We start from the raw sequence: 18,308 nt of genomic DNA on the forward strand, positions 1-18,308 counted from the left end.
CTCATGCCCGGTTTCCATGCAGCCTCTTTGGGGCTCCTGCCCTGCTAGCTTTCTTCCCTTGTCTTTATGGACTTCCCAGTTGCTCAAAGCACCAGGCTTCTGTAATGCACAAGACAACCCCAATTGGATGGGGTGGGAGCAAAGATGCAGCATCTCAAATCACATCATGGCCATGTGTACTTGTGGTTAGACTGGGTAGATGAGGACCTTGAACAGAGGTCCCAGGGCCCTTTTCAGGGACCTGGGTCTGTGTGTTGTACTTGGAGTTACTACTTCTACTTACATTTATTTTTTTTTTTTCTTTTGAGATGAGAGCTCATTTAGTTCAGGCTGGCCTCAAAAAAAATCGGTATGTGAGCACTTCTGATCCTCCTTCATCCACCTCTGGAGTTCAGGGATTACAGGTGTGCACCATCACATCCAGTTTCTTATGTAGTGTAGGAGACTGAAACCAGGGCTTCTTTTGTTCTAGGCAAACACTCTGCCAGCAGAGCTATATTAACAGCCTTCGGCTGTTTCTCACAGATCTGTATCCACAGCCTTCACCTGTTTCTCACAGCAGTTGATCTCTAACTAATGGAAGGGTGGGTGTGTAGGGAAGACACTGGCCCAAACCCAGTAAAGATATGATCCATCAAGACAGCTGAGGCGAGAGGTGCCAATCCTGTGACTTTTACAATTCAGGTCATAAAACTAAGGCATCTTCCAGATGCCTTGATCTGAGAGAAGGCCCATCCTCACCCCCATCCCATCCCCACCTTGTCATAATTAGTTGCTTTTGGTTTTTCTATAACAAGCAAGTTTTAGCTTAGGGAGAAAAACATAACCCTGGAGAGAGAGTATGTGTGCATTCTCCTTCCCATATGTCCTTTTATCCTAACCCTGGCAGCTCAAACACTGAACCTTATTATATATATATATATATATATATATATATATATATTATAAAATTTAATTTATACATCAATTTAGTAAGATTCTAACTGTAACTATAAAATAGAAGTTACAAGAGAAATAACATACATGTTACATACAAAGTTAGATTCATGTACATTTACAATATATGATTGCTATGACCTATTTCAGCAATGATACCCTATTTGTGTTTGTGTGTGTGTGTAATCAACATTAGCATCAGACTGATAAGTCAATCCAAAGGTGGTTGGTACAAGTTCAAAATTTTAATGGCTGTTAAATAATAAAAAGGTTTGCACTATATACACTCTACTTATACTGTCAGCCAGCCATGCACATTTCATTGCACATATAAACAGTGTACAAGGATCTTGAAGACATCTTATCCATACAAGAATCTCATTAAAAAAAAAACATTTTACAAAATATTGAAGCCATTTGTATGATACAGCCAATTTCAAGAAAATAGTGAAAATATCAAAAGAAATACTTTAATTTTGGAAAAAATATCCCAAAGTAATGGTTATTGAGCTTCATGTCATCAAAGATACATGTAAAAATATATTTCAGGACCCTGCACTGCAATGCCACAAAGGCGCAGCATTCCAAATCCTTGTGTCGCTACGGTCTGAATGCCGCTCCAGCTAAACACACACCGTTAAAACCCTCTCATCTTTACATTGTTATGCCATTTGACAAAACAGGTATTTGTGCAGTACAGAAAAGTATTAAAATATATTTATGTTAAAGTGCACAGTACATTTGATAGGAAGTAATTTACTAGCTGCCGGTCTGAATCCCCATGTTCAGAGCCCCTCTACCATGCCCTGGTGGAGGGTCAGTCTCTGTTGAATGCACTCGTCCCTCCTGATGGTCCCCCATTGTGGCTACTGTTGCTCTAGACAACTGCTAATGGCTTTGTACAGAGGTGAAAGTGCAGTTGGCATTCGCAGGCTTTTGACAGATGAATGACTGGGGTATCCATCCATACCTACAGCGTGAGTGTGCATGGGTGTGACTGCTCAGCGTATGAAGCCTTCTGCGAAGCTCTCTCCCACTAACAGGATGGGACGGGCTCCTCTCCTGGGCTGTCTGCTCTATAGTCCTAATGTGCTTGTCCCTGTTCCCCACTGGCTGCTCACACACTCTACCTACTTTCCTTTACTCAGACTGCTTTAGCTGTGCATGTAGCTGCCCACCAGAGGCCCCATGACCCACTCACTTCCCAAGTTTCATACCAGACACCACGAAGCTTCCAAGTCTGGACTCTTTAAAAAGCACCAGCTCAATTACAATAAAAAACGAGGACAGCTACATTTCAGAAGCTCTCCCTCTTTGAATGCCGGCAGTTTCTAAGAAGCGCTGGTTTCCGGACTCAAGCTCTCATGACCCTTTTAGTTAGACAGTCACTGTCCATCACCCCCATTTTCTCACTCATTTCCTCAACATTTACCTTTGGTGCTAGATGCTACTTAGTTACCCAAAATACAGTGCAAAATTATACTTCAAGACATATGCTCAATACTTCCCACTTCTCTTGTGTTAAAATGTGTCTACTTTGTGCATAGCAAAAGAAACAAGAATCAAAAAAAAAAAAACCTGTTCACATTTCATCTTCAAGTTTAATATTTTTTTCCACATAGCTATTTACAAATAACTCTGGGGTGCGCTCTTGATTTCAGTCAGTTCACTGTAACAGGGACAAGAGGGCTGCTGGAATGTAGGGAACTGGATGGAATGCAGAAGTATAAATAAGAACAATGTCCTGCAAATCAAAACAGCTCTCTGTCACAGAAGCACGTGTTTCTTGCTTAATTTTTTTCTTTTCTGAATCATATACACCAGGAAGTAGGAACACTGAGACCTGGAACTCCTACATGCCCAAGAGGCTTGAAAATAACTCAGTATTTATAATATTAAAATAAATTGTTTAACCACAAAAAAGCAGTAATAAAATAGTTTCCTAATTTACAATTTGCATCCAAAGGATGAATAACGACTCGCTAATAAATAATATTTATATAAATATTTTGTATGTTGAAAATAGTTTCTCAAAAAAGGCAATGGTCTCAAGAAACATCTTGAAAAAATTTGGTGGCAAAAGAAAACCTGATTGCATCCCCCTCCCCCCCACTGATTCTGCAAGGAGTTTGGTTTTGATAAAACAGACGTGACTCACTGTGAAACGGTTTGTGCTTGGCATTTGGTAATGGCAGTTGGTGAGTGTGGAAGGGATGAAGGCGGTTGAAAAGGCAATGGTGTGCTACTCAGTTCTCTGCCAGCTCCCTCACTGGCTGTCAGACAATACCTGTCCAACTTGAACCCTGGAGGCCAGCTCTAAAAGGTCCTGAATCCTCCCTTAGGTTGAAACCTTGTCAACGAAGCTTGTCATGGAATTGGCAGGCCGTGAGTTGGGGAGCAGGTACAGGTGCCAGGAGCAGAGTCCAGGGTCCCTGCTCTGGGTAGAGTCTGAGCCCACCAAGCAGAGAGGGCTTGGTCTCATGTGAACAGAGCTTTTGTGACGGTGACGTCCAATAGCGCTTGAACAGTCGTGCCCACTTTGACCAGGCCTTTCTCTTCAAGGATGTGATGAGGCAGACAGAGCTTTTCCTAAAAGGAAGAACAAAACATCAGCATTCAGAGGACAGGTCTAGGACAGTAAACCATAGCTACGTCATGGATGGGAGCTGGGTTGTGCACGGCTGGGCCGCTTGCTTCCTTTAGCGTGTGCTTCTTCCCCTGGTGCCAAGCCATTGCTGAAGCCTTTTCTGGGTTTGCAGGGGGAAATGATTTCTCATACATGAAGGTTGTTCCAGAAAGGTTCTCCATTTCACCCAACTCCATATTAGATTTAAACACATAGGAAACTTTTCACTAGATAACTGAGTGGCATGGAGAAAACACACACACACACACACACACACACACACACACACACACACACACACACACACACACCAAGAATATCATAGCTTCCAGGCTTAGCAAGAGAAATTGCACATAACTCCTCATATTTTAAAAGAACTCAACTACTCATTTACACAGACTACAGATGGTTATAGTGACCACCAGCCTTGATTTAGTTCATTTTATGTGCTGTGATTTCTAGAGTGTGTACATGCTAGGTGACTTTTTTTTGTGGTTTAGACTTTTTTTTGTGGTTTACAGTCTATGCGTAAGAAATCTATTTTTAAAGGTCTTTTTTATGAATGACAATTTCTATTTTACGCACATGACTTTTTTTGGCTGCATGTATACGCACCCATCATGTGCATGCCTAGTGCCTGCAGGTCAGAGGAGGCAGTGAATTCTCCAGAACTGGAGTTACAGTTGTGAGCCACCCTGTGGGTGCTGGAACCCAAATTCAGGTCCTCTACAAGAGCAGTAAGTGCTCTTAGTGACTAAGCTATCTCTCTAGCTCCCCCAGTGTTTTGTTTTTTAACTTTTAATCTTGTACATGCCAGTGTGTCTATGTGGGAGTATGTGCACATAAACGCAGCGGAGGCCAGAAGAGGAGCTGGAGTTACAGGCCTGATGCAGGGACAGAAACAGAATTTGGGTCTCTCCGGTCTCTACATAAGGCCTCTAACACAGCAGTGGCCTCTCATTTAAAGTTCTTTCCTTGAAACCTGCAACGACACACAGAATGTACTCCTTTCTCATGGTCTACTTTCACTTGCAGAAATGCCTGATGTGGAATACGCAAGGAAAATAACCGAGAGCCCTCCTTGTGTGCACCACCTTTCGTATGCTATAAAGTTGCTTATAAAATAATACAAAAAGACATCGTCACCTTTGTCACTTGCCTTGTTCTGTTACCACACAGGGGATTCTCCTTCTACTTTACCCCCTTTGGTAAGAAAGACCCCACAACTCTAGCATCTGATGATGGCAGATTGTCCACAGCCCAAGGGTCCGTCTTTTTGTCTCTTTCACTTTTTTTCCTATATAGCTGAATTTTTGTATCCTTTCCCAAAGTCTCTAGAACATCTGTTCTCCAACTGCTTGTGATTTCTATGGAATTGGTTTTCTTTCTCTTACTGTCTTTCTTTTTCATTCCTCCCCTCCATCCTTTCAGTGACCCTCTAAGTGAGATCATGTGATACGTGTTTTTTTGTATCTGGTTTGTTTAACTTAATAACGTCCTCCAGGTGCCTGCATGCTGTCACTAATGAAGGAGTTTCTTTTGGAAGGCTGAGCAGCACTACTGCTGAGCAGAATTTAAATGGGATCTGCATTTGGGTGCAGTTTATTAGCATCAAGCCGAGTCCTGGGAACAAGACTTCCATGTAACAATGAAGAGTCCAACCTTCCTGCCAATGTCTGACCACACATTCCCTACACATCACCATAGACACAAGCAAAGGCCCTGTGAGTATAAGATCTTCAAAGGTATGCCCTGGTGACTCCAGAAGCTACTCCCACATTCTGGAAAGGCCGGAGTGTCCTGCACTCTGTCTCGTCTTCTCTATAGTTCATAGGCCTTGCCTAAGTGCGAGAGGCTTGGGCTGAGGGTGGGCCTTAGGAAACAGCCACATGGGGCAACATGAGAACACTTCTCTGTGCCTTCATGGACCCGTGGAGAGTTAAACAGAATGATCATCTCTGTAATGTGTTAGGCGAGCATGTGAGCTTCCACTGCCAGTCAATCTAACAGCCAAATGTCAAGGTAAGAAAGGATGGTGGCCATTCAGAGTGAGTCACAACCCAGGTTGGGAGGACTGGTGACTCAGGGGGCATGATGAGTGGACATTTGTGAGTAGATGGCAGCACCCATCCTTTTCTGAGACCGTCTTACAGGCCAAGAAATCAGTGGGCTCTGTGGCTCCTCTGCCACAGCTGGTTAAAGGGGCAGGCGTGTGTCCTTCTCATTCTTCTTCTTCACTCCCAGACGCAAGTTCACTTCTGACCCAGTAGGAAATTATAAACACTTAATACAGCTAAGCTTCTGGTGTCTGGCATTATTTTGGAAAAAAAAGAGTGTGTGGGGGGGTCAACATTTCATACCATATGCTAAAAGCAATTAAAAATTACTAGAGTTAAATGTTTAAAAAACTCGAAGTGCCATCCAGTAAAAGGAAATAAATGCTTATTTATTTATTTATTTTTAATGTGTGTCTCTGCATGGACTTATATGTACCACATGTATGCACATGCACACAGACCTAGTTGGATTTCCTGGAATTAGAGTTACGGGCCCATGTCCACAAGAGCAGTCTTACCCATTCAGGGTAAGACTCCAGGCCTATAAGGACATATTTACAAAGTGCAATGAAAAGAGCAAAACATTGTAAACCTAAAAATGTGAAGTTTCCATTTGAAAAGTGAAAAAAAAAAACCTACTTAATGAAAAGATAAATAAGAAAAAAGCCCATAAAAATGTATATTTGCATCAAATTACAAAGAGTGTTGTATGATACAAGCTCAACCAAAATACTGAGATATCACTAGGTGAATAGAGAGGTGGTAGAGCATGTTTGCAATCCAGAACCAGGAGAAGGAGTCAGGAGGATCAGAAGCCATATGAAACTCTCTCAATCAGTAAGTAAAATTTCATAATAGCTTTGCCTAATGGCAAGTAGCAAGACATTTGATTCTCAACCTAACCTATCTACATCATGGCTTGGCCCAGCATCTACCACACACATGCTCAGAACACTTACATTAGCTTACAGTTGGCAAAGCCATCTAACACAAATCTTATTCCATACCTATACAGAATATATATATATATATATATATATATATATGTGTGTGTGTGTGTGTGTGTGTGTGTGTGTGTGTGTGTATAATGCATACATAAATACATATATATACATATATATATATATAGAGAGAGAGAATTACTCTATATAGTGAATAATAACTCACATAGTTTATTGAGTTCTGAACTGAAAGTGAAAAAAGAAATGGAAAAATCTTAATTGAATATCATTAAGTCAGGGACCATCTGTAAACACAAATAGAAACATACCCCTCATACTCTTCCTTTTTCTTTCCATTCAGGCCCACCCAGAGGTGGCCTCCAATAATGTTGATAACTTGAGTCATCTAAGAAAACAAGCCTAGAAGGCCAGAAACCATGCAAAGATACAGCAGTCCTGGGAATTCCATCACAGGACTGGAATGGACACAGGATCTTCTTGAGGTGCTGTTTGAAAAGATGAACATAGAGATGCCACAGAAATGGGAAGCAGGGTCACTCAACCGTGGACAGATGCCAATTTCTATCATGACAGTCATGTCCCTGCATCTCCCCAAGGTGGGCTCAGAAGTGGATGGGACTGAAGTTGCTGGGGATTTACATTGGGACCGGGGACTGTGCAGAAGAGCAAGGGCTTCAAAGAGCCAGGCAGGTCAGGTGCCATCTCCGGAGACCCCTGTAGAAAGTGGACTTAAAGCAGAAAGGACTGTGGGTGGTTACTGACTTTACATGAACTAAAACTGTCCTGACACAGGATATTTGAGGACTTGTTGAAAATGTGATAGGGGACACCTAGTCTATCCATGGGCACCTCATGCTGTTATTATTTTAAACACGGTGAAATCACCAAAGATGCTGCTTAACAGTAACACTCTGAGGCTTTCCAGAGCAGGAGCTTCGCCTTACTGCATTCCAGTGGTGGAATGGATGGGGTCAGTGGTTCTCAACCTATTTCCATTGCTCTTTCACAACTGTAATTTTGCTATTATGACTTGTAATGTAAATGAATTTGGAGACAGAAGTTTGCCAAAGGGGTCGAGACCTACAGGTGGAGAACCACTGGATTAGGCTCTCTCTCTTCCACACTCTTCTGAGCCACAGCACATAGGGTTAGAAAAAGCAGCCGAGCCATTGAGAAACGATGCTAACTGTGGGGAGTAAGCCTGGGTGGCTGTCCCCGCTGGCTCTCCTCTCCCTGCAATGTTCTTATGATGATTATAGATAGCCATCCCTACCTCTAGGTCAGCCACTAGTCTAAAATGAAGTCCTTCACACTAGCTTATTTCCCTTGGTTCAGCCTGTCTCTTTACATGAAACATTCTGAGACTCAACTGTGTAAAGCTTAAAGTATGTGTTATTTTGATGCATGAGAATACGAAGGATGAGTTCTGCCCCCGAGGTTAATCTCCTGCTACTTCTATTCTCCGGCCCCTTCTCACCCTGTTATACACACACATCCGTCCTCCCAATGCCTTCCCACTCACACCCAGCTTACACATCTTTCTAATCTTAGTATAGTCTTTACTGTTTCAGGGGATCTGCATGACGCCCCCCTCATTAGTGTCAGGCCATGTTTCCATGTGTTTCACAGAATCCTGTAATTGACCCCATCCCAGGTCCTTCTCACTGAGCCCCTCTTTGTTCTTTAAGAAATATTTGACTTGCAAGTTAATCCAATTCCTGATCTATTTTTGTGAATAAAGTTTTATTGGCACACAGAACTGCACATTGGCTCATGTGTTCTGTATGCCTATTCATGCTAACAAGCTGGGTAGCTGCAACAGAGACCACCTGCCTAAAAAAAAAAATCATAAAATATGGTCCTTCCCCCCAAATGCTGAAATCTGGTATGGACTACAAACTTTCTGAGGACAGGGGCATGGATCTTGGGCACTGTTTTATCTGCAGATCCTCTGATAGGGGCCAGTGCACAGTGCACATCCAATATACAAGGAATAATTGCACGAACCAAGAATGAACAACACTTCAGGGAAAGTCAAGACCTGGAAGGAAAGTAAAATGCACACAGGCCACCTACCTAAAGGGCTATCTATTGAAAGGTAATTTTGAACTCTCAAACCTAGCCTTTAAATGCTCTGAAAGAAAGTTATATTAAAATATTTTTCAGGACATGGGACATAGTTTAGAGGTAGAAAATGCACTTAGCATATGAAAGACCCTTGGTGCACTTCTCAGCACCCAAACATTTTTACCACTTAGCCACTCTCAGGCTCCTGAAATTCTAACTCTGACCGGGACTGGTAAGAATTTTGGAGACAATCCATGTGCTAAGCTTTTTTTTTTTTTTTCAAACAAATGTATTGTGATATCAAGTGTATTTACTTAACCACTCTCCCTGATAAAAACCCTCCTCAGCTCTCCCTGCTTTGGAATTTAACAAGGCAACTTTTTTTTTTTCTGGCTCCTTTTTCTGAGGTGTTAAGAACAGTGAAGTAACATGGACCCAAAGCCCAGAAGGGACCACTAGAAATGGACTGTCACAAAATTTGAAAATCCTGACACTAAGTGGAACATTTTCAACCAATAGCAGGAACGGAAGAAAGAGATGTGTTACAAATGGCTGCTGCAAAAATGAAAATGTAAATAGTTATTTCTCTTTACCAAGGACTAGGAGGAAATATTTATACATTCTTTGCTGTGAGAAGATAGGGATTTAGTATGTTGGACAAATCACACAACTGGACCCCTGACCAACTCTCAACCTCTAGGCAGACCAGTCAGGGTCCTAGCTGAGCTGCAATGGCAGGTGTCACATAAGCACATGAGTTGGTATCTGGGACCTTGGAGAAGCATTACAGAGAGGCTTAGCATTCCAAAAAGAAATTGATGACTCAAGCATAATAGGAAAATGACTCACTAGAAGTTTTGCTGGAAGGGATGGATTAATTACATTCTGTGAGTGACCATACTTCAAAATGGAAAACTATCACACAGCAAACCCCAAGAAGGGCAGCACAGTAGGGTGTAAATTAATGACATGAAAAATGACAAGTATAGCCAAGGGACCCTCTGGATGCCCTGGGAGAAATACATGGAAACTTAATATTGAAGTTCAAATCTAATCTCATGATATTGTTTTCCTTGGGCCAGCAAACCAGTATGTTTTCTCTCCCACCCCCACCATAAAGAATCGAGATCCTTTGTTTGGAATAAAAAATCCAAACAAATGGAAGTAATCACTGAAGTTAAATCTCCATGCATGGCAGAGTTGGGTGGGAATGCCAAGAGCCATTCAGGTACCCATGAACCACTGTATCAGCGGGTCAAGAAGAAACTTGGATTAATCACCCAAATTGTGTTTATTAAGAGACTTATGGCTCAGGGTGCTCACCAGACACTGTACAAAGGGATTTTATTGTTACAGGTTGAAAAGTACAAGATAGCACCGAAGGCATTCAGTACATCTGTGGTTATTTAGACACAACTCATGTCCAACAACTTCCACGGACCCTGTATTCACCAATCAACACAAAGCTGGGAGGAAAAGGCTCAGACAATCGAACATGTTACCATGTAAAGACTATTTCCCGTTTAAAAAATTCAGATCTGATTTAGCAGCAAGGAACCTTTATAAATATACCCTTTCAAGTATGGAGGTTTGTCAGAATCTCTTCCTCCCTATACTCATGAATAGGTTCAGAAAAATAATCTTCTTAGCAGCCACATCTGAGGGCTACTTGCAACTCAGCAAACTAGACATTCATCTTGAGGACATTAACTCCCTCCCCCACACAAGAAGCAGCATTTGGCAAGAAGGCTGTAAAATGAAGCAGGTGATGGTGGCTGGAGCTTGCAGCAGGACTTCTCACATTGTAAACAGGCATCCCAGGACTCAGCAAGATCTGGGCCTACCTAAGAGTTTAATGGTTTTTTTTCTTTTCTTTTCTTTTCTTAAAAGCTCATCACTTTGCTCCAAAAGCTGAGTTGATATGCAAGCCTTTGAAAACTGACTTAAAAACAAAACAGTTGGCCAGTTATCATCTCTGGAAATCAAAGGCCAAATGGACAGTCCAAGTAAATGGAGAAAACAACATTCATCTAAAATAAGGGCAACCCATCATTGGCTGCTGCTATAGTAACCGAAGGCCCTGGTACCAAGAATGTTCCAAGACCCATAGATTTATTTGAGGCTGAATAGTCAAATCCATCACATTCTGGATCTGCAGTTATGTGACATATCATGAAAGTAAAATAACCCAATACATTATGCAAAAATAGAAATCCCTTCTAGAATACACGTTTCTCAGTGCCTCAGAACAGACCTAACAAAAAGGAAAAGCAGCCAGCATAAGCAGTTCCGCCAGGTGGCGCTCTAACAGGAAGGCACTTCCCAGAATACACCTGCACAGGGCAGAGAAGGCATGCTCAGGTGGAGGTGCTTTGGAAGGCATGCTTCTGGATGCCTTTCACAACTCCCTTGCAGCAAACAGGGAGGACTCTTAACTAACCAGCTGGCAAAGCAGTCATTCTCCACGTAAGACTTCTTAACTTGGTCAACAACGGCATCATTTGTGATTGTTATGAATCATACTGGGCCCAAATGCTGGCTTCTTGTCTGTGCAAGGCAACCCCTCTCTCTACAGCTCAATTCCCTGAATTAGAACTGGCATCAAGTCTCATCCTCCCATATGATAAATCCAGCCTGTTCTGTCTTGGTTCCCCTTATTCACGACCCAGAGCAGCAAAGGCTCATGTGAGAGAGCAGGGCCCAGAGCAGCACTGCTGCCTGCACTATGTGCATGAAGGAACATGAGGTATGGACTGACAGGCTTTGCTGTCGCTGTTGCTTTTCAGTTAAGTGAAAGAAATTACCCAATGGGAACTGCAGTCTACAAAGTTTGTGCTTTTGGGAAAATCTGGTTCATAAATGTTCAACTTTAAAACTCATTAGCTTACTGAAGAGATGAGGGGGATGGGAGTTTGCAAGGCAAAGGCTCCAATGGAGGAAGGAGCTGGGATGGACCAGGGTGCCAGAGCAGAGCGTTTGGATGGGCATGCAGGGGTTACGCGGACAAGGCGTTCCAGCGGTAAGTGATATAGACCAGTACTATAAAGAGAACATGGACAAGACAGAAGCCTATAAGGTCCCTGGAGCGGAGGGCAGAAGTTGGTTGTGGGGGTTTCTCCCCGAGTGCCAGCAGAGTGTCAACAGTCTTTCGAATGTGACGAAAATCCAACTGCAGGATGTCATACGGAGAGCAGAGGTCGGCCTAATCCAAGGGCAGCCATTAGAACAGAAAGAGACAGTGCATACAATTAACACACGGAAGAACAACCGGAAAGAGCACACATTTACGGTTACTAGCAAACAGCAGGGCTCAACCCTTACTTCAAGTATGACAACCCATGACAAAAGTAGAATCCCCAGTGTACCCTATGGAAATGGGACAAGAAACCCTCTCCCCAGTCACACCACAGCACATGCTGTGCAGTATACACTGTTCTGGGATCAGACTGGCATCAGAAGTCAAGTGGTATTATGTGTTCATCAGGGACACAAAAGTATGAGCTGCTCCTTCAGGACACTGAGAGCTAAACTCTCCTAAAGGAAAAATACAAATCTTAAAACTGAATCTTCAAACTTTTTTTTGGGGGGGGGAGGTGGTGGGCAGTTGGAGTCAGGGTTTCAATGGTGCAGCTCAGGACAGCCTCAAATCCAAGACCCTTCTGACTCGGCCTCCCGGGCACTCAGATTACGTAACAGAAGAGTCTAAAGGGGGCCTCTGAGATACGCAGTAGTTTCCAATAGGTTATTATCTAAATCCCTTTACTATTTATTACTCAGAGTGCCCCAGCCTCTGTGCTTTATCTCCATGCAGGATATGTGTGACAATTCGGTGTTCAGACTTTCTGAATAGCTCTCTTAGCCCACCACTGTCAGGATGCAGTTTTCTTACTCACTGAATTTCTGAACCAGGAGGGTTTTGTTTGGTTGGTATGGTTTTTGTTTCTGTTGTTGTCATTTTTAAAGACCGGTCTCACTGTGTAGTTTTTGTTGGCCTAGAACTTGCTATGTAGACTAAGCTGGTCTTGAACTCATAGAGATCCACCCGCCTCTGCCTTGGGTGCTGGGATTAAAGGTGTGTGCTACCACATCAGGATTTTAAGCTATGTATGGCGGGAAACATCTTAAAATTGGCAATAAGTATGACTTATATACCAGTAAGGAAGGAAAGCTGAGTTTTGCTTTCAACTTTAACAAAGATTGACAATATTTGTGACATTTCACAAATACAATTTCCAAGTCAGCAAAGCATTTAAAATGCCTATTAGATGTATATGTATTAGGAGTGTCAGTCTTTTTTGTAGCTTCCTTAGTAAGTACACCAATCCCAAATGAAAGACTATTCTAAGTCCAAGGGCTCATCTTGCCTGTATCCTCAGAGTTCAGCCTGATACCCTCAGGTAAGACACCAGGTGAGCTGATGGAAATCCTTTATGATGGCAGAGATGCTCTTAACAAAAGCTATTTTAAAGATTTATTTGAATGTTACACATGTACAAATGTACTATTGCGTGTGTGCATGCACACACACATGCCCCCCCCCCACACACACATGCATGCGTACACAGAAGCTAGAAGAGGCACTGGGTGCCCTAAAGTGCAAGTGACAGACTGTTGTGAGCTGTCCCGCATGGGTGCTGGGAGCAGAACTCCGTTCTCCTGAGGAGCGGTAAGTGCTAAGCCGTCTCTCCAGGCCCAACAGAAGTTATTTTACGATTAACAAATCATGCTACATCCGCCCGATTTCACATGCTTTCTCAGTGGATCCAGAAGAACCAAGATATCATCAAGAGTCCTCCCAAGAACTGCAACAGCCACATGTAACCCGGATCTTCCCGGGGGACAGAGGCTGGCCATGAACTAACAGATGGGAACTACCTCTTTCCTATGGAGAGAGTTTCCACTGCAGAAAGAACATTCTAGTCTATTACTATATTTGACAGTAACAGCTGAGAAAAGCAGACATGAGACAGAGGCTTAAACACAAACTGAAATGTGACTTTCCCGGGGTATTTCCATGTTAGAAGCAAATCACTCTGTCAGGGGTGGTAACACACACTTATAATCCCAGCCCCTAAGAGGCTGAGAATTTGGGGTCAGCCTGGGATACACAACAAGTCTCTGTAAAAAACAAACAGCGGGGTGGTGTGGCGCACGCCTTTAGTCCCAGCACTCGGGAGGCAGAGGCAGGTGGATCTCTGGGAGTTTGAGACCAGCCTGGACTACAAGAGCTAGTTCCAGGACAGCCTCCAAAGCCACAGACAAACCTTGTCTCCAAAAACCAAAAAAAAAAACAAAAACAAAAAACAAAAAACAAAAACAAAATCAAAAAACAAAACAAGAAAGAACATCTAGGGAGCACCACCAGTCAGAGGGGTCAGACTGCCATGCAGTTTTCAGGGTATATCTTCAGGTGAGGCGGACACTTGCAGAAGCACCCTTCTGGGGAAGTAAAGGACCTCTCAGCAGGTCACAGAAGCTAGACTTAATTAATGCAGATGAGGCCTAGCGTCTCAAGCTATGATCATTTAAATTAAATTGTGACCTTTAAGAAAAGGACTAAGGACTTAGTCAGGACTAAGCCTGGTTGCCAGGCAAATCACCATGACAACTGCCATGAGTTAATGTGGGAGGCTGCTGCATGCCACCTAAGAACTGGTCTCTGGTTCAGTGGCACATCACAGAGCCAACAGCAAACAGCTCCAGCCATAGGAGCAAGGTTAACCACGAAGGAAATTCCTGAGAACCGGGGGTTTCCTCCTGACTCTTTGTGCTTTCCCAAAATTGGCCTTATTGAGAGGAATTCTGAGGCTGCAGTAGTCTTTTATCTCTGAGAATTAAATGAGAAAACACTACATTTGCAGAGACTGAACGCCCTCATTTTTTACAGATTACTCGTAATCAGTGAAAACATTTTCAAGACAGTTAATTTACTCAGAACCCTTCTGTGGCATATGTTGACTTAATTTCCCATTACAGGGAAAGAAAAAAAAATCACAGCCAGTAGAGTGTAAGAAATCAGCTGAGATTAAACACAAGGATGTGACTGAAATTGCTAATAAAGATTGACTCAGACACTCTAAACACCAAGTGCTTACTAAATAGGCAGATTTGTATTTCTGCCTGTCTTAAAAATAAACAAACAAACAAACAAACAAAATTCGAGGCAGTTTCACTGTAGTTTTCGATATCCTACAACTGCATATGCCAGACAGGCCTTGAACTCAAGAGACCCAGCTACCTCTGCCTACATTACTTATGAATGTTCTTTGCTCTATGTTAGCTTATGTGCTTCATACATGTGTATATAATGGACTTTGGTCATGTTTACCCCTCCAGCTAGCCCACATCGTCCAACCAAAGTGCCCACCCCTCTACTTTCACATTTTTGCTATTAATATTTAAGTCCAGATTGTGCATACAGGAAAAAGCATGCAGTATCTGCCATTCTGAGTCCGGCTTATTTATCAAATGATGATCTCCAGTTCTGATGGGAGAGGTCCTTCTGTGTATATGTTTGTCTTATTGGTCGATAAATAAAGTACTGTTGGCCAATAGGAAAGCAAGATAAGTGGGACTAGGAGTCAAGGAGGATTCTGGGAAATGTAGTAAAAAAGTGGTGATCCAGGTAGGAAGTGACCTAGAAGGGAGACTCATATATAAGCAAGGGCAAGAAAGAAGTCGTCCCTTCTCTCTTCCTCCTGGTCTCTGCTCTGGAGTTGCCATGTGATCCGCCGGCAAGATAGGGCACCAGTGGAAGGTGTCCTCTATAAGATAAGTCTTATAAAATATATAGAGTTATGATAACTAAGACTGAGCTAGCAGATGAGAAATCCTAGTCATTGGCCAAGCAGCATTTGTACCTAATACAAGTCTCTGTGTGTTACTTGGGACCTTAACGTGGTGGTGGGTGGAACTGGCAGGTAGCAGGGCTCAGGCAGCTTGGAGTAAAGACTTATTGTTACACAGTTCCATCCATTTTCCTGCGGGGTGATATTATTTCATTCTACTCTATTGCTGAAGGAAAACTGCATTGTGTTCACTTCACCTTTTCCTTGCCCACTCCTCTGTTGATGGCCATCTAGGCTGATTCCAGGCTTGCCTACTGGAAACAGTGCTTCCATGGGTGTGCACATATGTCATTGGAAAGCTGGCCTGGGTTCCTTTAAGTGTACACCCAGGAGCAGCTGGGTCACATGTAAGTTTTCTGGTTTCTAAGAACTGCCCTTTTGACTTCCACAGTTGCTGGTGTAACTAACATTTCTATCAACATGGAAATGCACCCTCACTAGCATTTTTGTTCATTTGGTTTTTTGCTCTTTTGGTTTTTGTTGTTATTTTGTTAGTTTTGGTTTGTTTGTTTGAGACAGAGTTTCTCTGTGTTCCTTACTCAATAGACCAGGCTGGCCACAAACTCACAGATCCATCTGCCTCTGCCTTCCGAATGCTGGCATTAAAGGAGTGCACCACCACTGCCTGGCAGTTTTCTGCTTTCTTAATGATACTATTCTGACTGAGAGTTTTGTTTTAAAATCCCATGATGGCTAAGAACAATAAACATTTTCCCCAGATATCGAATGTCCCATTTGTACCTTTTCTGAGAATTGCCTCTTCATTTATTTTCTATTTATTCACGGAGCTTCCTACTCAGTTAGTGTTTTGCTGTTGGTGAGTTGTTTCTATATTCTGGCTATGAACCTCTGTTGGCTGAGTTGTTGCCAAGTGCTTTCTGTGCTTCCTTGTCTGGGAAGAACCCTTTAATCTGATGAAATCCTATTGGTCAATTGTTACTGTCTATCTAGGAAAACTGAAGTCCTATTCAGCCCTGAGCTGTGTAAGGGGGCTGAATAAGCCAGTAGGAGTAGTAGTCTTCTATGGCCTCTGCTTCAGCTCTTGCCTTGATTTTCTGCTCTGGCTTCCCTTCGGGACCCAAGATGTTTTTTGGTCAGTGTTTGTGAATGCTTGAATAATAATGTCCTCCACAGGCTCCTGTGTTTCAATGCTTAGTCATAAGGGAGTGGCACTATTTGAGAAGGATTAGGAGGTGTGGCCTTGTTGAATGAAGTGTGTCACTGGGGGTGGGCTTTGAGGTTTCAAAAAGCCCCATGTCTCTCTGTCTCTGTCTCTGTCTCTAGCTCTGCCTGTAGATCATGATGTAGCTCTCAACTGCTTCTCTAGCACCATGTCTGTCTACACGTCTCTTCATAGCAAGAGAACAGTGTTTTATCACTGCAACAGAAAACAAACTAGGACAGGAACTGGTACCACAGTGGGATACTGCTGTGATGGACCCGACCATGAGGCTTTTATGCCTTGGGCCATTTTGTGGGAGGAGGGTGGAAGATTTTGAAGCTTTGTCTAGAAATGTGACTCAATGCTCAGAGCTTAATGAGCTGCTGTGGGGACTTGGAAGGGGATGAGACCACTGCTGACGATGGAGGCCTGACTTCTGAGATTTCAGAAGGAAGTGTGAGATTTTCTCAAATACTCTAATGGACTGGTTTGTGATATTTCAAAATAAGAATCTGTCCCATCATCTGTGTGCAACAAGAGACTAGCGTTGCTGCAGTGAACCCTTTGATTTACTGGGACAAATCAATGCTGGCTAGCTGTGGCTGAGAAATCAACTGTGACTGGAAAAACAAAACAAAACAAAACAAAACAAAACCAGCACCACTGGGGTAAAGTCTTCTGGGAAGTATTTATCCATAGCCTCTGTTTTAGTTTCTGCCCTTAATTCCTTCAGTGATGGGTCATCACCTGGGAGTTGTAGGATGAAACAAACCCTATCCACCCCAGGTTGCTTTTGGCCATGGTGTTTATCACAACGACAGAAACCAAACCAGGACACTGATGGTACCAAAGAGTAGAGATTTTAAGAGCTAATCATATCTAGGCAGATATTCTATTTAGAGAATTGGAATGCATTTACTTGATCAATATGCTTCTATTTTGATTGAACATTTCATAGAACAGTATGTTGGTAATCACCCAAACTTGGCTACCAGGTATATAGTCTGGTGCCGTGAGGAGAAAGGTAGAGGATTTCGAATATACAATAAAGAATTGACAATTTTAAGGACTTAGAGGGTAGCTCTAATATTGTCAAGCTAATTTGTCTACATATGCAATTTGACTATTATTAAAAATTGGGTTTCTAGTGTAAAACTTTCCTCTAAGCTTAGGTCATTGTCAACAATAAAACATCAAAAAAAAAAAAAAAAGATTGCTAGCCATCTTGAAAAAAAATAGCTAAATATATCTGAGATAAAATTTAAAGTGTCCTTGTATTTAAAAACTTTTAAAATCCTCATTTTAAAAGCTACTTTTAAGATGATTTTCAACTACGAATGACAAGAGGTGGGAAGGAAGCACACCAGATTAAAGGATGCTCACATGAGTGTATGGTACTTAGAAAAGAATTGATGGAGATGGAGAGATAACTGTTAATGCCAGCGGCAGGGGTTCTGATACCCTTTTCTGTTCTTCATTGAGCCTATACTCACATGCACAAACTCACATACATTCTTGTAACTAAAAAGAAAAATAAATCTTTAAAAAAAAAGAGATGAGCTGACTTTATAAGGTAGGTTCCTCCAAAAGTATGAATTAACAAATTGCTTTAATAATAAACTTGTCAGTTTGTATTTCCTTACCCAACTA

The 18,308-nt window shown here is 42.4% G+C and overlaps 1 protein-coding gene across 2 annotated transcripts in view; it reads right to left on the reverse strand.

The window, feature by feature from the left end:
- Positions 1–1,161: 1,161 nt before the first annotated feature.
- Positions 1,162–18,308, reverse strand: part of Lrch1 (leucine rich repeats and calponin homology domain containing 1) — a 183,113-nt gene continuing 165,966 nt past the window's right edge. For both annotated transcript variants that reach the window (XM_027390137.2, XM_027390136.2), the window contains one exon: positions 1,162–3,525. In XM_027390137.2, the coding sequence (XP_027245938.1) occupies positions 3,415–3,525 (111 nt within the window). In that variant the 3' untranslated portion in view covers positions 1,162–3,414. The remainder of the gene's footprint in view (positions 3,526–18,308) is intronic.

The sequence above is a fragment of the Cricetulus griseus genome (genome assembly GCF_003668045.3).
Source record: "Cricetulus griseus strain 17A/GY chromosome 1 unlocalized genomic scaffold, alternate assembly CriGri-PICRH-1.0 chr1_1, whole genome shotgun sequence".
NCBI lineage: Eukaryota > Metazoa > Chordata > Mammalia > Rodentia > Cricetidae > Cricetulus > Cricetulus griseus.